This window comes from Mycteria americana, chromosome 24 (assembly GCF_035582795.1).
Source record: "Mycteria americana isolate JAX WOST 10 ecotype Jacksonville Zoo and Gardens chromosome 24, USCA_MyAme_1.0, whole genome shotgun sequence".
Classification (NCBI taxonomy): domain Eukaryota; kingdom Metazoa; phylum Chordata; class Aves; order Ciconiiformes; family Ciconiidae; genus Mycteria; species Mycteria americana.
The window spans coordinates 682,496-703,966 of NC_134388.1; the positions used below are offsets into that span (position 1 = coordinate 682,496).

General features: G+C 45.5%; 1 protein-coding gene and 1 long non-coding RNA gene across 3 annotated transcripts; one reads left to right on the plus strand and one right to left on the minus strand.

The window, feature by feature from the left end:
• Positions 1-477: 477 nt before the first annotated feature.
• RAB11B (RAB11B, member RAS oncogene family) lies at positions 478-20,559 on the minus strand. Its single transcript, XM_075524481.1, has 5 exons — positions 20,424-20,559; positions 13,636-13,831; positions 11,439-11,632; positions 9,770-9,850; positions 478-5,441 (listed from the first exon to the last, which is right to left on the minus strand). Exons 1-5 carry the CDS (start codon positions 20,461-20,463, stop codon positions 5,296-5,298), a joined length of 657 nt encoding a protein of 218 aa, XP_075380596.1. The 5' UTR covers positions 20,464-20,559; the 3' UTR covers positions 478-5,295.
• Positions 12,379-18,143, plus strand: LOC142420490 (uncharacterized). Of its 2 annotated transcripts, none has more exons than XR_012778757.1 (4): positions 12,379-13,248; positions 15,734-15,879; positions 16,373-17,072; positions 17,538-18,143. It is a non-coding gene; the product is annotated as an uncharacterized LOC142420490 (long non-coding RNA). The 2 variants fall into 2 exon arrangements; XR_012778758.1 differs by having other exon boundaries at positions 17,975-18,143.
• Positions 20,560-21,471: the final 912 nt, after the last annotated feature.

Genomic DNA, 21,471 nt, shown 5'->3' on the forward strand with positions numbered 1-21,471 from the left:
GAACAGTTGCTTCTGGAGCAGCAGACAACTGAAGCCCCAGACTGGACTCCCGCGTCCCTCCGTGGAGGACCACCAGGGCCTGGGGGCGTGCTCCCACCTCCGCCGGCCGAGCGCTGGCGCCGCGGGAGCAGCGACCAGCGCGGGCGGTGACCGCTCCCGCGGCGAGGCCAGGTGCGAGAGGGCACCAGGAACCACTCCAAAGACTAACGCAGTGTCCTGAAGCGATGGGACGAGCCCGCTCAGGAACACCTGCTCCCGGGTGTAGTGGATACCAAGGGTAATGAACTCCCGGCTCTGGACTGCCACTCCCCCCAGGGACACAGCCTCGAGCGTCACACCCTTGGCCATGGCAAGGGTATTAGCCATGGCTAGTATCAACACAGCGTTCATGCTTCAGAGCCAGCAAGGTACCAGGTCCAAAATTATGTTCCCACGTTATTGTACAGTTATGTTTGGAACAGAACTTTACACACACGGTATGATTTGGCAATCTTTATATCCACAATACATCATAACCATGCACAAAAATCAAGTGATGCGTATATTTACAAAGTGAATTGCACTTAACACAGGAACCAGGAAATAAAAGTAAATGAAAGGAACCTCTCTTCCAGGTTGCATAAAGGTCCTATTTATAGCCTACAAAGCCTGATAGACAACACTACTGTGCATTATCTGACCAGTTTAAAATAAGAATTACTGTTATTTATTGAAACAGTGCAGCCCTGGAGATACTCATTTCACGGAAACATTCCATTAATCACCATTCAAACTGTATTATCTATTAAGAGTCTGCAAGTCAAGAGAATCCAACCTCAGCCCTGACTCACTGTATTTTACTTGAAGGACAGTTAGTCTTCACCTCCAATGGCCTGATTTTTCTTTTCTTATTTGAAATTCAGGCCCCTACCTTTAATACTGTTTTCCCTAGTTTTTTTGAAGGAAAAAGGCCTCCCTAAGTGACTGAGTCACTTCATTAGGATCTTTTTTCTTCTACAGAGTCCAGAACCTTCCTTCATGCTTGGAACTGCAAGTTCTTCCTTCATGCTTGGAATGGAAATGATCACCAAGCACAAGTAAGACTCAACCATCAACAGCCCACAAACAGATCACATCCACAGTATAGCATGCAGGAATCAAAGCATCGGGAAGCAAAAATACCTACTGTACATTTTTTCCAAGCAGCTTTTGGTAAGTGACCTACTCAAATAAAAGGCACAGACCAATCCTTACCATCCTGGCACATCCAGCTGAGAGAGCTCTCTCCTGTTCGCACAGGAATACCCCATTACCAGCCTCTCCACATACTGTGGGGTCATTACAAGTGATCTAACAGAACAGCACCCAAAGAGGGGGGATCTCTAGGATGCAGCAGTCGCTACTGCTTCTAACCTGCTAGATGTGCTGAGAAGCAGCCACTGGGGGAAGAAGGGATCACAGCGCCTTTTCCTTCTACCAAATTTTGATGGTCTCCACAGCACACACAAAAATCTTTTTAACAAACTAGCAAGCAGTCAGTCATCAACTGGATTTTTACATTTATACAAGTATAGAGCTTTAAAACTTTCCTATGAACCAAACTTTCTTGTCCCGTGCAGGCTACAGACAAACTCTTGATGGAGATCCCAGACTTTAACTCACCTAGTCTGTAAGCATCTGACTCAATAGGAAGAAAAGACATTAGACTGAGGCGGTCTATCCAATGAATTTATTTTACCAATTACCTGTTTGTGTGCTCACCACCAAGTCACTTTTACATGGGAATTTTGGCCTTACTCTCCCCATAATTAACAGGTTAGCAGAAATGACTCCTGTCTAGTTATGCATTGGAGGACCTGTTCTAAATATCAGCAGGAGCCTTCAACTGAGGTTTATATTACTGACACTGGGTGGTAAGCACCCAGTGCTTTTTAGTGTTATTTTTCAATAGTTAAATGAAAGTCATCCTCAACATCCAAGCAAAGCAAGTATAGCACATGTTCCTTCTTTCACAGGCAGCTTTCCTGTCATCAGGAGTTTTACATACGCCAAATTCTGCCCTCAAACATCTTATGGCAGATGGAAGAGAGCTAGAACCTTTTCTATTTTCCTGACAGTAATACTAAGAGACACAGAGCCAGCGAAGTTGCGATATGAAGCAGTCCAGGTGAGGTTACATTTAACTGTTATTTTCACATCAGGAAAGCATGGTTAAGGACTCTGGCCTAGTGCAGAGCTTCTTTGAATGTCAGACAGCTCTTCAACAGTTCAGGCTTCCTCAGGATTCCTCCAAGTCTTCCCCTCTGCAATTTCAGTAGCTGTCACCGACAGTGGGTTCGGTTGTAGCTATAGTTTCTGAGGAGGGCCCAATGCTTTCAGCAGGACACCACGGTACTCAAGATCAAAAGCATTTTCCCCTGCCTATGCACAGGAAGATGGTTTTACCAGGCAGAACTGGTCCACTGTCCTTTTTCTATTGGCACTAACGGCCCCATGCTTAGCCTAGGCAAGGGCATCTCAAACCCACAGAAGGGCTGCATCTCTAACTGCCTGGAGAGCAGCACAGCAATCTGGGAAAGAGTCAATAGCTAGGCTAATAAACTGAGTGACCACAGCAGATAAAAACACCACTTAGTTTACAGTGCTCATAAGCTATGTGTGTGCACATGTGCCTGCACACACATGCTTCCCACATCTCGGGTAGACCAAACGGTCCTGCAGCAAAAGGCAGTAGGCCTTTCCACAACACACAACAGATCTCAAAAACAACCCAACCCCAGGCATGAATAGTACGAGTCCAAGATCCACCTGCTCTGAGGGGGCTTTGGTCAACGCACAATGAAGTTGTACAAGGTCTCTTCAATACCCATATAATTTAACAGCACTTAAGCCCTAGACATGAACCTTTTGTTGGGACTCTGAGGCAAAGTTTAGAGCCTTCCACAAAGTCAAAGACTAAAGAAAATCTCTTTTAAGAGACAAGGAAGTGAAAACTGCTTCTCAGCTTCTTATACCAGGCCAGATTGATTCTAGAAACTTCATGTTAAGAACAGGATTTGCAGAGTAAACATGTTAATACATCACCCTGAACTAAGAAGTCTTCTTAACAGCATGATTCTTCCTCAAGCTATTCAACTCATTTCTTTATAAAAAGCTTTGTTCAAAATTAAGGAGCCCAGCTCCACTAGTGTCCACCTCTTCTTGAATGAAATATTTTCAATATCTCAGAATTTTCCATTCTCTCTGATGGTGTGCTCATCTGCCAGCCTTCTAAATACTGACAGCACATCACATTCTGGTCTAGGACCACCAAAAAGGAGACGTCTCCAGTTCCCACTGGCTGCATCTTCTCTCAACAGGATGCTATTAAAGTAAATACCAAGTGTTGAAAGTGCTTCCTGAACTGGGACACCCTTAGGACAGAGCACTGTGATGCCTACAGAGGAATATATCCTCATTCAATGGGATTAGGCTGCAAGCGTGCACCCCTTCACCTTGAATGTATCCTCTAAACAAAATTGAAAAGTGGAAGTGCTAGGCACCACTTGCACCCTGTGCTGTGAACTACAGCCCTCTAGGTGCATACAGTACAAAATTAAAGGCATTGGTCTGGAAATCTTATAAAAGAAAAGCCATCAGAGTTAACCGCCCTTAATTTTATTACATAACCAGACAGAACAGTCGAGACTGGAATGTCAGATTTCCCCTTCAAGTACAACTCACAGTTTTGTATTTGCTTTGTATCAGAAAAGAAAAATCAACTCACTAATATGCAGGTAGGATTCATCAAGTGAGGTACAGTCTTAGAATACAGAGCAAAAATTCACTGCAAATTGCTTCACTAGCCTTCAGAGAGCAGCAGGTGGTCTCCAACTCTTCCTTTAGATAGTTTCATCCAGTATTTGCCTCATCATAACATTCAGTGTATACTGGAGGGGATGCAAGTATGTAAGAGCTAGTGAATGATGAAAAGCCATCATAGAAGATTTTCACAAGCTAGCAAGAGACTGACTACACGAAGTTGTGATAACATTCTTCCCATTCAGCAAAACAAAGTATTATAGTAGTTAGCCCTGCTGATGACAAATCTGTTACATCAGGTGAAGTACAATCATTTGAGAATTACAGTCTGCAATTCAGAAAAACAGAATAAGAGGAAAACAACAGGTTAGTTGTTATTATGTGAAATCTTAGTATTATGTGTTTTAGTAGAGGTCAAGAAGATTATGCACAAGGTCAATAGTGAAAGGTCATGAAGAGAAAGTTCAAGATGCTATGGTTCTGCAGAAGTTTTACAAAATGTATAAAGTATTGTGTTTCTCTACAACAACCAAAACCCTTACAAGTGCAGGTATATACATGACATGAAAATATTGCTTCACTCACTCAAACAGGGTAGGAAAGATCTAGAGAAAAAGCAGCATGCAAAAAAAATCTTGGAACTATAGAAGAACCTGCTTTCAGACATTGACCTACAGTACAAAATAAGCCTACTTGTACAGGTTGCAAAAGGTTTCTGAAATCAATATGCTGGCACTTACTGTACAATGTTAACTGATTAACATAAGCCATGAATAAATATTAAGCCACTTCATAAAGCCTGCACAAGCAGCACAGGCATTCATGGTGGCAGAGAAAGCAATGCAGACATACTTCATTGTTCCCAAATAAGAATAGAGAAAGATTTCCCAAGTGGGAAATGGTAAACTACACAGCCAGGCTAACAGTATTAGGGGTAATTACATAATAAGTAATGTTATTTTCAACAGCTTTCTTATGTGTGTGCAGCCACTAAAAACCTCACTGTGAGACTTTATCAGGACAGAAAACAGAGCATTTGGTAGGATAGCTATTTTCTTTTAATTTCTCCCCCATGTTTACAGAAACACAAGAAAAAAAAAATATCTGACTATGGGAGGAAAAAACCTTGTCACCTAAATGTAGTTATTTCTTCAACTGTTATAGTCAAGTCCCCATGGTTTCTCTCCCAGAAAAAAAAACAAAAAAAACAAAAAAACCCAAAATCATCTGAGGAGATTGTTTCATGGGATAATATCCAGCAGCAGATGTTCCAACACAAACACGTCTATCAGATCAGTGCCTACGTTTCAAGCCCAAAAGTCACCACATTGAAAGGGATTTCAGAGGCGGGGGAATGTTAGCCCTACAATTAAAGCTCTAAGATGAAAGGGGGGACTTGGGAACGGGGTAAAGGAGGGAAGAGGGAGTCACTGAATCACAGGAGATAAGAAGTGCACACAAGTTTCTAAATGAAGCACAGATGAAGTGAAGGGCACAGGAGTCATCTACAGGAGGTCACAGGTTCTGACAGCACTGGAGTTTGTTGGATTTCTGTCCATCGGTGGTTGGTGGGACACTGATGTCGACTACATTGTTGCCAGGAGACTCATCATGTGCAGACCGATCTGCAATCTGCTTCTGCGAAACAATGCGGTAGATTTCTGAAATGAGAACAGACTTGTTAGAGCCCAGAAAGACAGTGCCTTCAACAGAGCACATTCACATGTCAGAGCAAGCTGTCAAAGAAGATGCTAGAACCCAAGAATGAGAAGATTTTAACTTGAGAGCTGTGAAAGGGAATCTAGTCTGACCAGCTGTGGCATGTAACATCTGGCTGGCTTTTCTGCTCTGTAATGGATATGCCAGCTCTGTCTGGAAAAGTTATTAAGACAAGATTCCTTACTGTCTTCCACAACAGCACGTTCTTTTTCAATGACTCCACGAACATGTGTATTATTAAATGCTTTTTAAATGAGAAGGGAGCAGGAATGCTCATTTCTAAAACAGGGAATCATCTTATTTTTGATAAAATAATGGGCAACATAATCTAGAAACACCAATGAACAGGATGCTTGCAAAACGTCATTGCGCAGCAGCAATGACGGTTATCTATTTCACACTTTAGCTTCTGGCAAGCTGCTACTACCAAATGGCAGAAATGCCTGCTCCTCTCTGCAACACATCAGTTTTCCCACCCATGACAGTAAAAAGCTACATGGTTCCATAAAGCCCCATATTGATCCAAAAATGCTTTTCCTGAGAAAATTAATTTATTTGACTCAAATTCATTTATGCCTGAAAGCACATGGATCCACAAAGATGTAACCACTGAAGAGAGACTGCCAGGTTAAAAGCTTTCAGAAACAAACCATTTCAACTGCATAGTTAGCAGAAATAATTTAATTTGAAAGGTTTTTAAATTCTTATTTCACTGACTATAAGCCCTTGTTCCAACTTCCCTCCATTGTGAGACAGGAAAAGGGCAAGTACCTCCCTGGAAGCCTGTGGTAAATATTATGGTCACATTCATACAGACACAGCCTCAAAACAGCAACACCCGAAGTCTTTAGTAAGGACTGAAAATCATGGGGGACTATGTGGGGTTTGTTTATGGTTTTGTTGTTTTGGTTTTTTTTAAAAAGAAGCTGCACATATTTGCATTGTTTAAAATGGAAACCTTTAACCCAAGACTGATCTTGTTGCCACTGGCTACCTTCAGCTCTTTTTGCTGAAAGGGATGAGGAGAGCTGTACAGAGATTGTCACATCCCCCTTTTTCCCTGCTCAGTGCTGTATTTTAGTACTAGCTGTTCAGAGTCATTGCCAAGCCCTCTTTTCTTTGCGGTAGAATCTGTTTGGGTTTTGGGTGGTGCCCCCTCCAGTCTTTAGTGATCCCTCAAACTGGTAGCCAGTTAGGAAACTCCTGTCTTGCTGCTCCCACCCTCTTCCCCCCTCCAGTTCCCCTGCAGTTGCTCCCAACTCACTGCTCTACACAACGCATTTTCCCATGTTTCTTCTCCTCCCTTAGAAGGATGATTCTCCCCCAGGTAATCACTTTAGGAATAGGCTTGTCAGGACTACTCGGTCTTATATATAGAGTATATATACCTGAACTGGACAATCTCAACACTTTTGGGAGCCCAGGATCCTGCTAAGAGATAGTGTTTTGAGTTCAGTTTGCCCAGGCTTCACCTCAGCTTCAGTTCTGGCTCCCTATGTATCTTATCTGTTACAGCAGACTGTATTGGGGCTCTCTCCTACAGCAACCTTAGGCCATCTTCTCTACCCAGGGTCAGTCTCAGGACAACACTGCAAGGAAAGACAGGATGGATGGCAACTGCTGAACTACACTCAGAGCACTAAAACCATGGATACCATCTCAAAGCGCCAGGCAAGTTGCCTCAGACGCAGCCAAGTATCACAGATAAGCAGTGAATCTGCTATAAGGCTGCCCAGCACAAGAGACCGTCCCAGCTCAGGCACGAGGTGGTCTTCTCTACGGCTTTGTCTCAACAGCAACATTCTCCAGTTGCTTCACCAGTAGCTCTAATAACTCAACGCAAATCTTGCTGGGCAGCAAATATAACCCATTCCTAGTCTGTCAGGCTTTTTACTTGTAGGAGCAGCTTGGCTATCCTTTTTCTCCTGCCTGCCTCTTCTTGATCATCTTCCTCTAATTGCAACACATTACTGGTACCAACAGAGTTGGCCAGCACAGACCTAGTGATCCCAACACTTATTACTGCTTCCCTGCACACCTCTGCAAAAGAAACCTAAAAGAGCCTGCCTTACAGAATTCACCGGATTCTGTAAACTTAGCTTTTTTCCTAGTAATAGGCTTTCATGCATACATAATCAAGAAACAATAACACAAAGCCAATTCTTTGGTCAACATCCAATAAGCAACATACACCAGACACTTCCTGATAATCAAGTAGAACCAGAACAAAAGCTCATTCTCGTTTAACTGAAATCAATATCTGGTCACAATAAAGCTCAGAAAATGCTCATCTTGAGATGTTGGGGGACATGTAAATCAGGCACAACTTCACAAAATAGTGTACAGGGGTGAGACTGTAGAGACAGTTTAGCAGTCTAGAATTCAGCTATGGTAAGCAATAATCAGGAATTGGATCTTGCCAACTCTTCATGTTCACAGTACAGATCTTAAAGAGCTTTTCAAGAGACAGAACAAACACACCGACAAATTATATGGCGTTTCCCCCTTTAGAACCAGTTTCAGATCTCACAGGGCAGCCAGAGGTAGAACAGTAATCCAATATCTGTTTGATAGCCCTCTTCCTATTTAGATATGATTTTTAACGGTTCTTTGCCAATTACCAATGATTTCATTTTAGGAGTGGAGGACCATGCTTTGAAACACCAACTTCCCTGTTGCCTCAAACAGTATTTTGAGATACAACTACTGCAGAGGACGGAGTGGAAGGCAGAGTCTCTGAAAGCAGAGACGCTTGAGTTTATCAGGGTTTGTTAGCTCCAATTCAGCAGTCCTGCAGGCCCATGCTGGTTTCCTTCAGACACCCTTGGGTGTGACAGCACCATGCTTCCCAGGACTCTGCTTTCGAGGATTAGCTCAGGCACAGAGCTACCCAAATGCAGAGTCACCTCAGACTGGTGCCAGAATAATACATCCTCTGGAACACAAAGTGCTAAAGCATACAGTGCTGACACTCATACAAACTAAAGTCTAACTAAAATTAGAGTAAGATTAGGCCAAACCCCAAGTTCGGGAAAAGTGACCCACCCCAACTGAAGTAACAACACAAAGATGAGCAGCACTTATTTTAAGCATCTCTCTTGCTCTGTGTGCTTCCCGCTTCTACTGCCTGTAGGCTATATATCTCCCAGCACACATCCTCACCACTTCAACCCTGTCCTTCCTCGTTCTCCTACCTCATGACCATACAACTCGCATTTCTTGGCCAGCCTCACTTTGAAGGAAATCAGTAAGTTCCTCATGTGCTGCATTCAGCCTAGAACGGAGCTGCACTCTTCCAGAGGCCAAATGAGCGCTCAGCTCAAATTTGCAAAACACCAGCTGGAAATCCCTGTGAGCCTACTAACAAAAGTGCTTTGGCCACGGCTTGGCACAGTAAGGAGGACTTGCTGGTGTACCTACAGTAATAAAGCTTTACTGGTGAATCCTAGGCCTCATGTGCAATAGAGTGCTCCCTTACTCCAGGGCCAAGAAAATGCATTCAGGCAACAGCTCCATCTTAAGGAATGGAAATTCTAAGCCCCAGTCTGAAAGAGGGGAAACAAAGCAAGTAGCAGAGTACTACTGTGTGGAATACCTCTGATACTACATGCAGTGGACCTACTGCATCAGCCACGTAGCATTCCCACACATACAGCAAGTCTGAAGCTGCAACTGGACACTGTGCACTCAGTAGCCACATCTACAGCAGTTGTACATGCTGAGGAACATTCTTGGGCAGTGGAAATCATAAGCCCTGGCCTCATTGTGGCCTGTGACCACTATCACGTTCTTAGACAATTCCTGGGACTCTTCAGGGACATTCCCAGAAGGCAGTCTGCACACAGCTGTGCTGTTGGTGCACAGTCACCTACAACCCTTGCCATCAGCTGAGAACAAGAGTTCAGCAGTCTGGACAAAAATATTATGTACCAGTCTGGTGCAAGAGAACACACTGACACATTTAACTTCCTAGCATGGCTGTGGCTTCGCTGCCTAGATTTTGTGCGGGCACAGAACTACTAGTGCCTTTACAACTGTGCTATTGCAATAGCTTGAATTTATGGAACATCAGGAGACTGGAAACCTCCAGATTCTTGGGCAGAAAGGTATGTGTGGGGTGGGAGGCAGAACACAAAGGTGAGATCAGAAGGCCTGCAAACTAACCATCATTCCAACATTCATTTCCAAAACATTCTAGATAACTGCAAAATGTGCCCATGAAGAAGATCCACTACCTCAGGAGGTCCTCTGAATCCTTAACAAACCATACCTGTAAGGATGTTCTTGAAGGCTTCTTCTACATTTGTTGAATCCAGAGCGGAAGTTTCAATAAAAGATAAGTTATTTTTTTCTGTAATAAATAACAAGTGGTTCAGTTAAAAACTTTAATAGCACTTTATTTCACCTTTACTTTGAGGTTTTCACCTTTATTTTTAGGCAAAATCAGCCAGGGCACAGTCTTTTTTTTTTTCTTCTCCTGTTACACTAGGAAGAACTTAGTACACCATTTATTTAGCTGCTAGCGTTTCAGCAGCATCACCTTTGACCACTGCCTTTCCATAGTTGAGAACATTTTCCTCACTGCAGCCCTTGTTCAGTTAAGCAATACAATATTATTGTCAGCTGGCTACAGATCACTCCTAGAAGTACCTTGAGCAAAGGCACAAGAAAAAGCACATTGGGTGCAACAGGAGTCACAATTCTCCTCTGCAACCCCAAAAAGATCAACAGACCTACACTTTCCTAATCAGACTCCACCTCCAAATTACAATAAAACCCCTAGTAACACAGTCTATTTTCTTCTTTTTTCTTACAATGCAAAATATATGTATTTTTTGTTTTTGTTTTTTTAAAAAAAAGATTGTGATTAACACCCAAACATCACACCTAGAATGGTACTGTACCACCCGCCCAGAAATAGGCAAATTTCACTCACAGAGCTTAAACAGCAACACCTGTACTATCACTAGCTATTTACAACAGCCTTAGTAGGAAGTCGGGGCAAAAAATAAGATGTTGAACCAAGTGACCAAAGTAATGCACTATCTAGGGTGCCTACTAACTTGTTTTGCTTCTCTTATATAGACTTCACTTCTCATTCATCTGAAAATTTAAAGTGGTTTTACTAATCACAGGGTACTTGCTTACTAGCAAACTTCAGAAAACATGTTTAAGCAAGCCCTAGTAATATTCCTAGAAGGATTTTAAAGGCTATACATTTAAATTCCACCTCCAAGCTTGATAGCCACACAAAAGTAAGCTGAACGTCCCTAGGCCTCTAAGGGCAAAAGAGTATTTGACCAGTGCTCTGCAAGATAAGGAAGAAAGAGAAGTAATGCAGTGACAGCAGCTCACATAACCCACTTGATTTCTCCCAACAATTGATAATCTCCAAGTCTGATATCACTGCATTTAAATTAAACTAGAAGACACTACTATATGCATCAGTGCTCTGGAGTAGAAATTACACCATCTAAGAGAAGGTTCAGTATTCATCTGCAGCTGTCCACATTGATATGTACTCAGTAGAATCAGGCCTCTAGGAAGGAAGGAAAGACATTTTGTGTTGTGATATTTTGTATTTATATTGTGACATTTTCTCTTCCAAATGTTGCTTACTGTTTCTAGCCTTGCTAGAGGAAGTGTTTAATCTTCAGCTACCAGGCAGCTCAAGGACAGCGTTTCAAAAACATGTACTACCACTAGATTTAAAAAAAAAAAAAAACAACACAAAAAAACCCAACCCATGAACCCAGCCACACACACTATTTAATAAGCCAAGATATTTTCATTTTTTAAAAAATCTTAAATGTCTTTTTTAGGGTCAAAAATGAAACTGGAGGTGACAGTTCAGTCCTGGACAATAATAGCATGATTGCAGCTTACATCAGCGTCATCAAGTTCAGAAAGCACCAACCCAGAACACACTGTCTACAAACCTGCAAAAGCCCGGGCCTCATCAGTAGGCACAGCTCTCAGATGGCGGAGGTCACTCTTGTTACCCACCAGCATGATTACAATATTGTTGTCTGCATGATCTCTTAGCTCCTTTAGCCAGCGCTCCACATTCTCATAGGTGAGGTGTTTGGCAATGTCATAGACAAGAAGAGCCCCAACAGCACCACGGTAATATCTGAAATCATAAGGCACAGTCCTTTACAGAGAGCTCTGTCCGAGTTACACCAAACCGAGTTATACCGAGTTATAACAAACCTGGTACCTGGCTGTTCTATACTGGTTACTACTAAAAAGTTAAAAACATTCCCCCCGCTTTGGAAAAAGTTGTGCTGATGCAAATACTGTTGTTGGGGTTTTTTAAGCCTAAAACCAAGTTCCAAACACTGGGCTCTTTTAATGGCATTCCCAAAAAATTCCAATGTATGTAACAAAATGCTGAAGACACTGTGGAAGCCATGACATTTTTAGTCTGCTAAAACAGTGTGCAAGAAAACTCACAATGCATTTCAGAATCAGTACTGCTAGAAGGTTTTTGTGAAGTTGTAACTTACCTTTCTACCAGGAAAATAGACCTTAGTAAAATGTCAGTATTTGTTGCTGATCTTTCAAATGCCTCCTGTCCCCCTTAAAAATTAAAGGGGGGACCCTGGGCTATATTGACACTTATCCACAAGCCTGTAATCCAAGAACAGAGTTTGGTCCCTCAGTGCAGGTTTGGGTCCATTTCAACTCAAGCCAAGGGCTCAGGACAGCACAAGCCAATCTATATCAGCAATCCTATAACGTCCGTATCTCTCTCCCACACAATCCTACCATTTCTCCTCTGCTCTGCCAGCACCTGTCTGACACATCGTTGAACCGATTCAGGGCACCAAGTCAGCAGAAAACATTCACTTTTTACTGCTGGATGGCGTTCTGCTGGCTTAGCAAGCTAAACTGGCCTAGCGATGTGTCAAGCAAGAGCTTGTGCCAGCATAAAGGAGAGGCAGGATCACAGGACTACAGATGCACCGATTCTCATCAGCCAAGTCTGTTGCTGAACCAGACTCGGCCAGCAGTTTTTCTGCTGAGCTTTCACAGCAGTAAGAACAATTCAAGGGTCACAAAAAAAATTCTGAAAAACACGCTAACAATTATGGAAAAAGATATAATTTGAAATTGCCACTTACATCTGCTTCTGCATTACTTTGTTTTTGCATTCCTTCCCTATAAATTATTCCCTTTGGGCTCCATGCTCTTCTATTTTTCTCCCATCTATTCTGCATTACCCTATTTTACCTCCATGAAAAAAGTTCCCCTTACCTTGAGTTTAATACAAATGGCTCAATCTGTGCATGATTCGGAAACAAGTTGGTACCTTTAAAAACTCATATACATCTGTAACACTAAAAAAGTTCAACTCGCTGATCAGAATATGCCCTGGATAACTAGGCCTGCCAATAGGGTTTTCTTTTTTTCCTCTAAAAGATACTTTTGCCAACTACCTGCATAGAAACAGATACAGAGGTTACATCTTAAGACACTGTCTGGATTAACAAGGTGCGTACATGAAAGCTTCTCAACACCACTGTTCTAAATAGGTATGTGCCTAATGCTGCAGAGTCAGCATTATCACAGTTGCCTTCCTACTTACTGGTTAGTCAGCACGCGCTCTTGGACCTAATTTTCAGGGCTGTGACTAACTCAAAGTCACTGAGATTTCAAGGGAGTTTGTGGCTGCAGACTGTCCTAAAAATACTCTCAATCTCAAGACTGAGGGAGCAATGAAGACCAGAAGCCACTGGCGTTATGGTAAGCTACCATGCCTAGACCAAAACTTGATATGAAGCAGTACCCAGCTTCCATCAGAAATGACACTCATTCCACATAATGAAGATAGCACATCCAGGGCAGGTAAAAAACCCAAATTACAAGACTCAAACAGGATGTCCCACACTTTTGATTTAACCTGTCATTTTTTCTATAATAGTATCATTAGAATCTAAAAATTACTTTCATTATATTAATCAAGGAACACAAAAGTATTTGCTATCTTATGACTTGGATCTACACTGAAGTCTGTCGTAATGATTTTGTCATGTGTCCCAAGTGTGTTTCATTAATGCTCTACCCATAAATTTATCTGTACCATCTCTGCTAGAATTCTGCTGTTAGCCTGAGCAAAGACATAGTACTCACGCTGAGGTAATAGCACGGTATCGTTCCTGTCCTGCAGTATCCCAGATCTGTGCTTTTATCGTCTTCCCATCCACCTGGATGCTCCTGGTGGCAAATTCCACCCCAATGGTGCTCTTACTCTCCAGATTGAACTCATTGCGTGTGAAACGTGACAGAAGATTGCTCTTCCCAACTCCAGAGTCTCCAATCAACACAACTGAAAGAAAGGACATTATTGTCAAAATTAATTCTTCATACCAGCATTTACATAGTGCAGTGGTGCTACCCGGCTGCTATGCTGCCTTGCAGGCAGGACCCAGAGGAGTTGCGCAGCCAGATAAACACAGGAGAAAGTTACGGTGACAACACCTCAGACTTTACTACTGACAGCTTGCTTCTCCATCCCCAAAACAGCCCCAAGCCTTTTTGTTGCTAGCAGCTGCGCAGTTCCTCAGAGATGGAAATGAGAAATTGCTACAGCGACTATCAACAGCTAAACATCGCTTTGGAGGCCCCAAGCCACCACCAGCAATTAGCAGTAACTAGATGTCCCTTGCATGCTCGACCTTTTGCAGAGGAAAGCTGCAAACCACATTTTAAGAAACACTACAGTCAAGAACATGGCAACAGGCTACCTGTTGCCTGACAAAAGGCAACAGGTCTGACAAAAGCCTACACAGGCCTGACAAAAGCCTGTGTACAGTATAAGCCTGCTCTATTTTTATTTAAAATAAAACCCAATGCAGTAAGTAAACAATTATTTGCAGTCCCTGTTGGGGTCATACAGGGTGTTTTATTTCAATAATTTAATTCATAAATATGTTCACCACAAAAAGGGGAAAATAGGAGACATTTGATACTACAAACAAGATACAAAGCAAAGCAAAACTTCACCCAGCAAAACGAGTTCTAGCAGACTGCATGAGAAGTAAAAGATGGGCTAAAAATCTCTGCCTCCACACAAGGTGTTGCCATGTTAACAGAAAAATGTTAGTGCAGAGAGATCTTTAGCACACAAAACCCAGCTTTACTGAAAGGAATTGTGAAAATAAAAGATACATCTTGTAGTAAGAGTTTCCCCCTCCTTTGGGGCTGAAGCTCCCCGCTGATCCTGAGGCACACCTCTTTGCCATTCCTGCTCGAGCAGGCTGCTGCTGCTTCATACCCAGCCACGCTAGACCGGGCTCTCTGTGAGACCTTCTCATCAACAACTCCAAAGACAAGATTTGTTGTACTAGGTTCTTTACTATGCAGCTAATGCAGCTACACACATTTTCTTAAATCCCTGTATTACTGACTAGAGCAAGAAATACCTAATTGCTTTTAGTCTTGTTTCCCTTTAAGCCATCCTCCCTTAGTGTCAGCAAATACTGTATCATATATGACTTTGGTATTCAAGCTAACTGTATCCTGGCTTGAGCAGAAGGAATAACGGCAGACTCAGTGAGCTTTCTTCAACCTTGGGAATATTTCCTACTTCAGTTCAAAGTGCAGATTTGTTGATCTTCCTCATTCATACGATCTGTTTTTCCTATAGAAAAGCAGACATGGGCAGAAAACGTTCCTGATACCTCCACAGCAAATTACAGAAGACTCTTCTCATTACACACTTCCAGAATGAGCTCACCAGCATTCTCCCAGGGCCAAGGATCCTACCCGTCTTTTAGTGTTATTACAGCTTTTTTTCTGCTCAGGCTGTTGTTTCAGGATACAGCTCTGGCAGCACACTGCTCCAGTTTGCGTACCTCCCCACCCCTGCTAGCACATTCCCAAACTCCTGCTGTAGCCCTCTGCTACTCTGCTGCAACAGCTCCCAAGCTGGACGGGGAGATTGCTGAAATGCTCCACCCCCCACCCCCCCCAGCATTTCATCCGGCTGACAGCACAGATAGACGGACAATTGTGCTAGCACAGCTGAACAGTCAAAATACAACAGAGGCAGGAACGGGCAGCCAGTGGATTGTGGCAAGGTGCCACAACTCCCCACCCGGGATAGCTTCAATCAGCTCCTCACAGTGCTCTGCCTTCGCTGGCAAACCGCCTAAACCATTTTTTAGGGTATGAGAACAGATATATTAAAGAGATTGTATTATGAGTTCTAACTCCAGGATTTTGTTAGCTTTATTTTCCAGACAAACAGTTTTTCATCACTAATTCCACGGGGCGTTCCAAGAACGAGCCAAAGGTCACCCATCTTGCACAGTGATCTGCTGCCTTGGGGTATGCTGTAGGGTAGAGCAAAGCCCTGACCACAACCAGAAGGAGGTAAGAACACCCACCACACAAGCTACACCAGCTTGGAAAAACCCTGAAGCTTCCAACTGTTTCCGAAGGGAGTTACCTTCTCGTGAATCTGCAGCTTGAGAAAGCACAGCCGCCTCCCCAGGTTCTAGCCACCTCCTGTCCTCTGGCATTTTAAAATTATCAGCTTTGTGCATAAACCATGCAAATGGCTCTCAGGTCATTAACTCCAGCTGTCGCAGGCAGAAAATTTAGGGGGTCCTGTACTACTTCAGCTGATTACTCACTTCTGCTGCAATCTGGCAGCAAAGCACCAGGCTCCCTTTTACCAGGCTGCTCCAAATTCTAGCAGAGCTTATAATAGAGCATTTTTGAAAAGTTGGTGGATGCAGAAGTAACAAAGGAAGGCAACCAGATGCCAACTCAGTAAATAATGTTCTCTCTACCTTACAGTCTCCAAGTGCTTCTTGTTAATACTCACTCTTGAGCATTAAATGAGCATTTTCACTTTCAGGAGAAAGACTCAAAGAGTGGAGGCCCACATGCAGACAGAACCCACAAACTTTTATTTTCTATGTGAATTGAGCAACGAGATACCTTCAAGATTCTGGACTAAGTGATTACATCTTGGAAAAGTTCCTAAATTTGGGAATAGGCCACCAGCCAGCATTGCCTGTTCAAATGCAGAAGTCTCAACAGAGCAGAAAAAGTTCCAAATCAGATCTAAGAGCCTGAATATTCCCTAAACACATCTGACCCGAATCGATGAAGTCACACTCCCTAAACAGCCTTCAGGTCTACACTGGTAATGGAAAGATGCACTGGTTTTAACTTGGAAGTGACCTGAACCAATAACCAGCACCAATCATCATCAGATGGCTGTAAGTACACGAGCAAGCCACGCTTAGTGCCCTGTTTACATCCTGAATCGTGGCACTGCTCCTTCAGTCTTTCCTGATTTTCTCCCTCCTCCATCCCACGGTGCCAGTCTGCAGGTTACCGTTCACCACGTTACCCATCCGTCAACAGCAAAGCATTCAGATCTCAGTCACCATCATCACTCTGCTTCCTGTGCCTTGTTAGGCCTCACAACCCCCAGGCCTACAGCTGCCCGAGCAGAGCACAATCCTACCACCCGGACACCCGCTTCATAGCTTGGGATCCTGGTACAAAGCAAGCGAAAGACAGAATTAAAAATCCAGGGCAATAGATTGTTGGTAAGAAAAAATCAAGTTTATGATAGCATTTTAAATACAGTAGTTTATTAATCTGGCAAAAAGAATATATTCTTTTGAACAATCAAGACGATTAAGACTCTCTCTAGCAGAGACCACATAAGCAGAGTTCATTATAAATATTAAGTACATAAGGTTGCCAGATATTGATGACTAATGTGGCACGCATTTGTTTTTAATAAACACAGCCTTTGTTAGGCTTAAGCTCTAATCAGAGCAGTCTAAATTCCCACAAAGGTAAAAGAAAGCTCTTTTTTCTACGGGTGCTTTTTCCTTCCTTTTTAATGAGCCAGCATACATCTGCTCAACCTCAAATTTAATTTTTAAAATAAACACTGATAATAGCTCATCTTCTTGAGAGGAAAATTAATGTGCAGATCACATTTTAATAGGTACAAGGCTTCCAATATTTTAACAACTATTAAAAGGTCATGAATTCAATTCCAGATCCAACCCATTCAAAACTCATCATGAAAAGTTCCTGCTTTTTAACCATCCCAGCTACAAAAGTAATTGGGAACGGAGCCCTGAATCGCTGGCTTTGCTTGGGTTACGTCACCGAAACGCATCTACAACAAGATCCTCACAGCCTCATTATTCTGTGCAGCTCTGCCTACAGAATTCAGCTTGTTCTCCCCAAGGTTGGCTCAGTCATTTTGTTAACAAACAACATTTTGTTGTGATCAATAAAATAAGCAGTCCTGACTGCCGGGATGCACACAGAAGAAAGGGAAATTGGGAATAAAGATAAAGAGGCGCTAGTTTAGCGGAGCAGCTTTGACTATAACCACACTCGCATCCCCAGAGTGCCACCAAACCTTAAATTAGTTTTTGCCTACTGTGTGCTAAGCCCGATAAGCCAATAATGTTCGTCTCTCCTGCAGCCCTGTTGAAATGGCCGGTCCCAAAGCACAAGCTGACAGACGACGCGAGCGGCCGCTCTTGTGCGCGAGGGAACACTCAGGACAGCGCGCCAGCTACGCGCAGAAACTGGTGCTACAAACTCCTTGGCCATTTTCACCCCTGAACAAGTGTTTTATAGGCAGTATTTCACATGAAAGAGACTAACAATAAATGGGTCTCTTTGCCTTTTAAACTTTCATAAAGCTGATGAATATAAGCTATGCTAAATGACAGAAGTTCCTATACAAGCAGTTCCAGATCTTCCACTATATAAAACAGTAAAAATTGTGACTGTAAAGCAACATTGCATTCAATTGGAGTCATCCTAAATAATATTACTACAATGCAAGGATGCAAATTTCTTAAACAAGCGCAACTGTAAAAGCTAAAATCAGAGTCCAACCAAATTTCCTTTGGAAACAGGTGGTAGGGGAAATGGTCAAACCTTAAATTTAACAAGAATAATCTTTCCCAGACTGCAACCCTCCTCCACCATTATTTCTGCCTCTGACCACTATACATGCCTGACAGAAGAGCGTTCAAAAGCCATCTATGTAGCTAAGAAGGGTCTAAACCAGAAGTCAATCAAACCCCTGGACACTGTTCTTTCCATTATGTCACTTCCCCTTGATATTTAATTCCATTTTTGGAGGGAGCAGAAGGGAAAGGAAGGGGAGTTGGTCCTACAGTGGAGACCTCGTCCCACTTGCTCCCATCCATATTCATTATTTCTTGCCTAGTCCAAAAAAGCCTAGAAGGCAGGAAGGAAAAGATTAGTAGCTAGGGAAGGGGTTTTCTGTGGGTTGGTTGGTTTATTTTTAAAACAACATACACACAACTACCCCTACCCAAAGGACGCACAGACAAGGACAGTTCTCTCCCCCATTTTTCATTAAGTGCTACGAAGTATGCCAAGTTACTTTGCAGTATCAACACAACAGCATGGTTCCTGACCAAACAGATGTAGGTTAAGTTTCACTCCGGATAAAATTAAAAACACATTTCAAAGGGGCATAGGTATTTTTAAAGATGAATGCAGTTTTGCCTACCTAATTGGCTATTCACAGAAAGAAAAAAAAGACATTTTTAGGCCTTCAAGTTCCTGGCTATTAAACCACTCGGGAAATAGATGGTGGAATGACTTCAGAAGGAAACTAGTTTAGACCCAGACAGTTTAGCATATTTTTGGAGGCTAGTCTTCTGCTTTATAGGCAGAGAAGAAATAAGGGGTTTTCCCCCTCACTATCTTGAAAACTGTAAAACAAATAAACCAAACAGGGAAATACATCCATAAAATATTTCCAACAGATGAGTAATTGCTCTTTCCTAAAGAAGCAAGTGTGGAATCACTGCTGCCCTTGTTGGGGCCAGGTATGTACGGTGTGCCTCGACATCAAACTCCTGGGAAATTTTCATGGCAGCAAGTGCACACCCATACCCCTTCCAGACCACCCGGGCACCCATCGACAGCAACGTTAGCCTCGCCTTCTGCAGGAGTGAACTCTTTGGGTGAATCTAAGGGTTTCAGCCGTGCTTCCACAGGAGATCAAGCGTAGAACAGGCTGGGAAACACGAGGGCGAATGTTTTACGCTTTCCCACGCTGTTTCTTAGGCCTCAAAGGCAGAGCTGTGGGATGCTTGGGGAAAGGGTCAGCCCGAGCATCTCCACACACGCAGGACACCGACCCGCAGCGACCTTCACACACGCAGGACACAACGACAGTGACAAACGCCCGAGCCGGCGCACGAAGAGCAGCACCGAGCCCACCCAGCAGTTACCCATTTCCTCACACAGCCCCTGCACGCAGCTGCTGGACAGCCCAGAACTGCACACGGCCGGGGACAGAGCCGTTAGGACAGCCCCGGGCAAAGCCAAGCCAACGCTACCGAGCGTCCTGCCTGCGGTTGCCGGTGCTCGGGCAGCCGCCTGCCAAGGAGCTCTCCACCGAAGCTGAAGCTCTTTCCGCTCCGGCTCGACGCCGGGGGCGATCTCTCGGGCGACCCACGCCAACGGCACCGCCGCCGGCCACGGCCCCCGGCTCGAAGCCCACCGCCCCTTCAGCCCCCGGCCCAAGCCCCGGACCTCTCCCCCATCCGGCCTGGCCCCGGACCTCTCCCCCATCCCCGCCGGGGATCACGGCCGCCCGGCTGCCAGCGCGCAGCCCCGGCCGCGGCGGAGCGGGGAAGGCCCGCGTCGCTGCTCCCCCGCCCCAGCCCGGCGGCGAGCCGGGCGCCAGGCCCAGCCGGGCCCCGCCGCGGCCGGGGGCGGCGGGCGCTGCCCGCAAGGCCGCCCCGCGCACAAAGGCCGCGGCGGCCGCCCCGGGCCCGGGGCGGCGCGGCCTGGCGGACCGGGCCGGGCCCAGCGCCGCCGCGGGCCCGCCGAGGGGCGCGGCCGGCCCGGCGCGGTGCGGCCCGCGGGCGGCGCGGTACCTTTGAAGAGGTAGTCGTACTCGTCGTCGCGGGTGCCCATGGCGATGGCGGCGCCGACCCTCTGGCTGCCAGGCACCGACCGCGGCCCAAGCGGGGGGGCCGCTCCCGCCGCCGCCTATCAGCGGCCGCCAGAGCCCGCAGGAGGCGGGCGGCGCGCCAGACCCATCAACGACGCCCAATAGACGGCGGGCGCGCCTCTGACTGGCGGGCGACGCTGCCCAATCGAAGGACGGCAGCTGGGGAGGGGCGGTGCTTGGGTGCCTGAGCCCGGACCCTGCGAGACGAGGCGATGCCGGGGCCCGGCCTGAGGCGGGGCCTGGGGCGGGAGGGGCGGGGTTTGGTGGATGGGCGGGGCAGGCGCGGGGTGTGGGCGGGGGCGCGCAGCGCCGAGCACCGCCCTGCCACGGAGCGGGGGGGGGGGGGGGGGCGCTGCCGGTCCCGGGGGGCCCGGCCCGGCCCGGGCGTCAGCGCAGCACCGAGGCCAAGGGGCAGGAGGCACGGGGGGGGCTCCCCTAAACCTCCCGGCCGGTGCTCGGCTGCAGCTCGGAGCCATCGCGCCCCGCACGCCCGCGCTTTGCTTTTCGCTTCGGGCTGTTCTGCGGGCTGGGACGGGTCCTGCCCCACACTGCGCTCCGGGTCACACCTTTCTGCACTGAACACCAGCTGAAAAAGCTGTTCTGGCAAAAAAAGCCCCGCACGGTGACACAACTTGTTCTAGGAAAACATTTCCCCTTTTGTTTTCCTGGCACGGCTTGAGGCAATTTCCTGAACGAATCAGTGATAAAAAGCAAAAGGCCCTTTCGCCACTCGGGGAGCGCTGGCGGCTGCCTTGGCTCCGAGCAGGACGCCTTCGCCTTCTCGACGCCAGAGCTGCGGCAAGTCGCCCTGCGAGTGCAGGCCAAGCCGCAGCGCCAGCCTCAAAGAGCCACTCCGAAAGCCCAGGGATGTCCCCGCTTCTTTGGTGACCTCCCTTCCAGCCTTCGCCCTACGCAGCATGCCCCCGCGCAGCGTGTGCAGGCCGGCGTCGCATCCGCTGGTTTCACGCGTT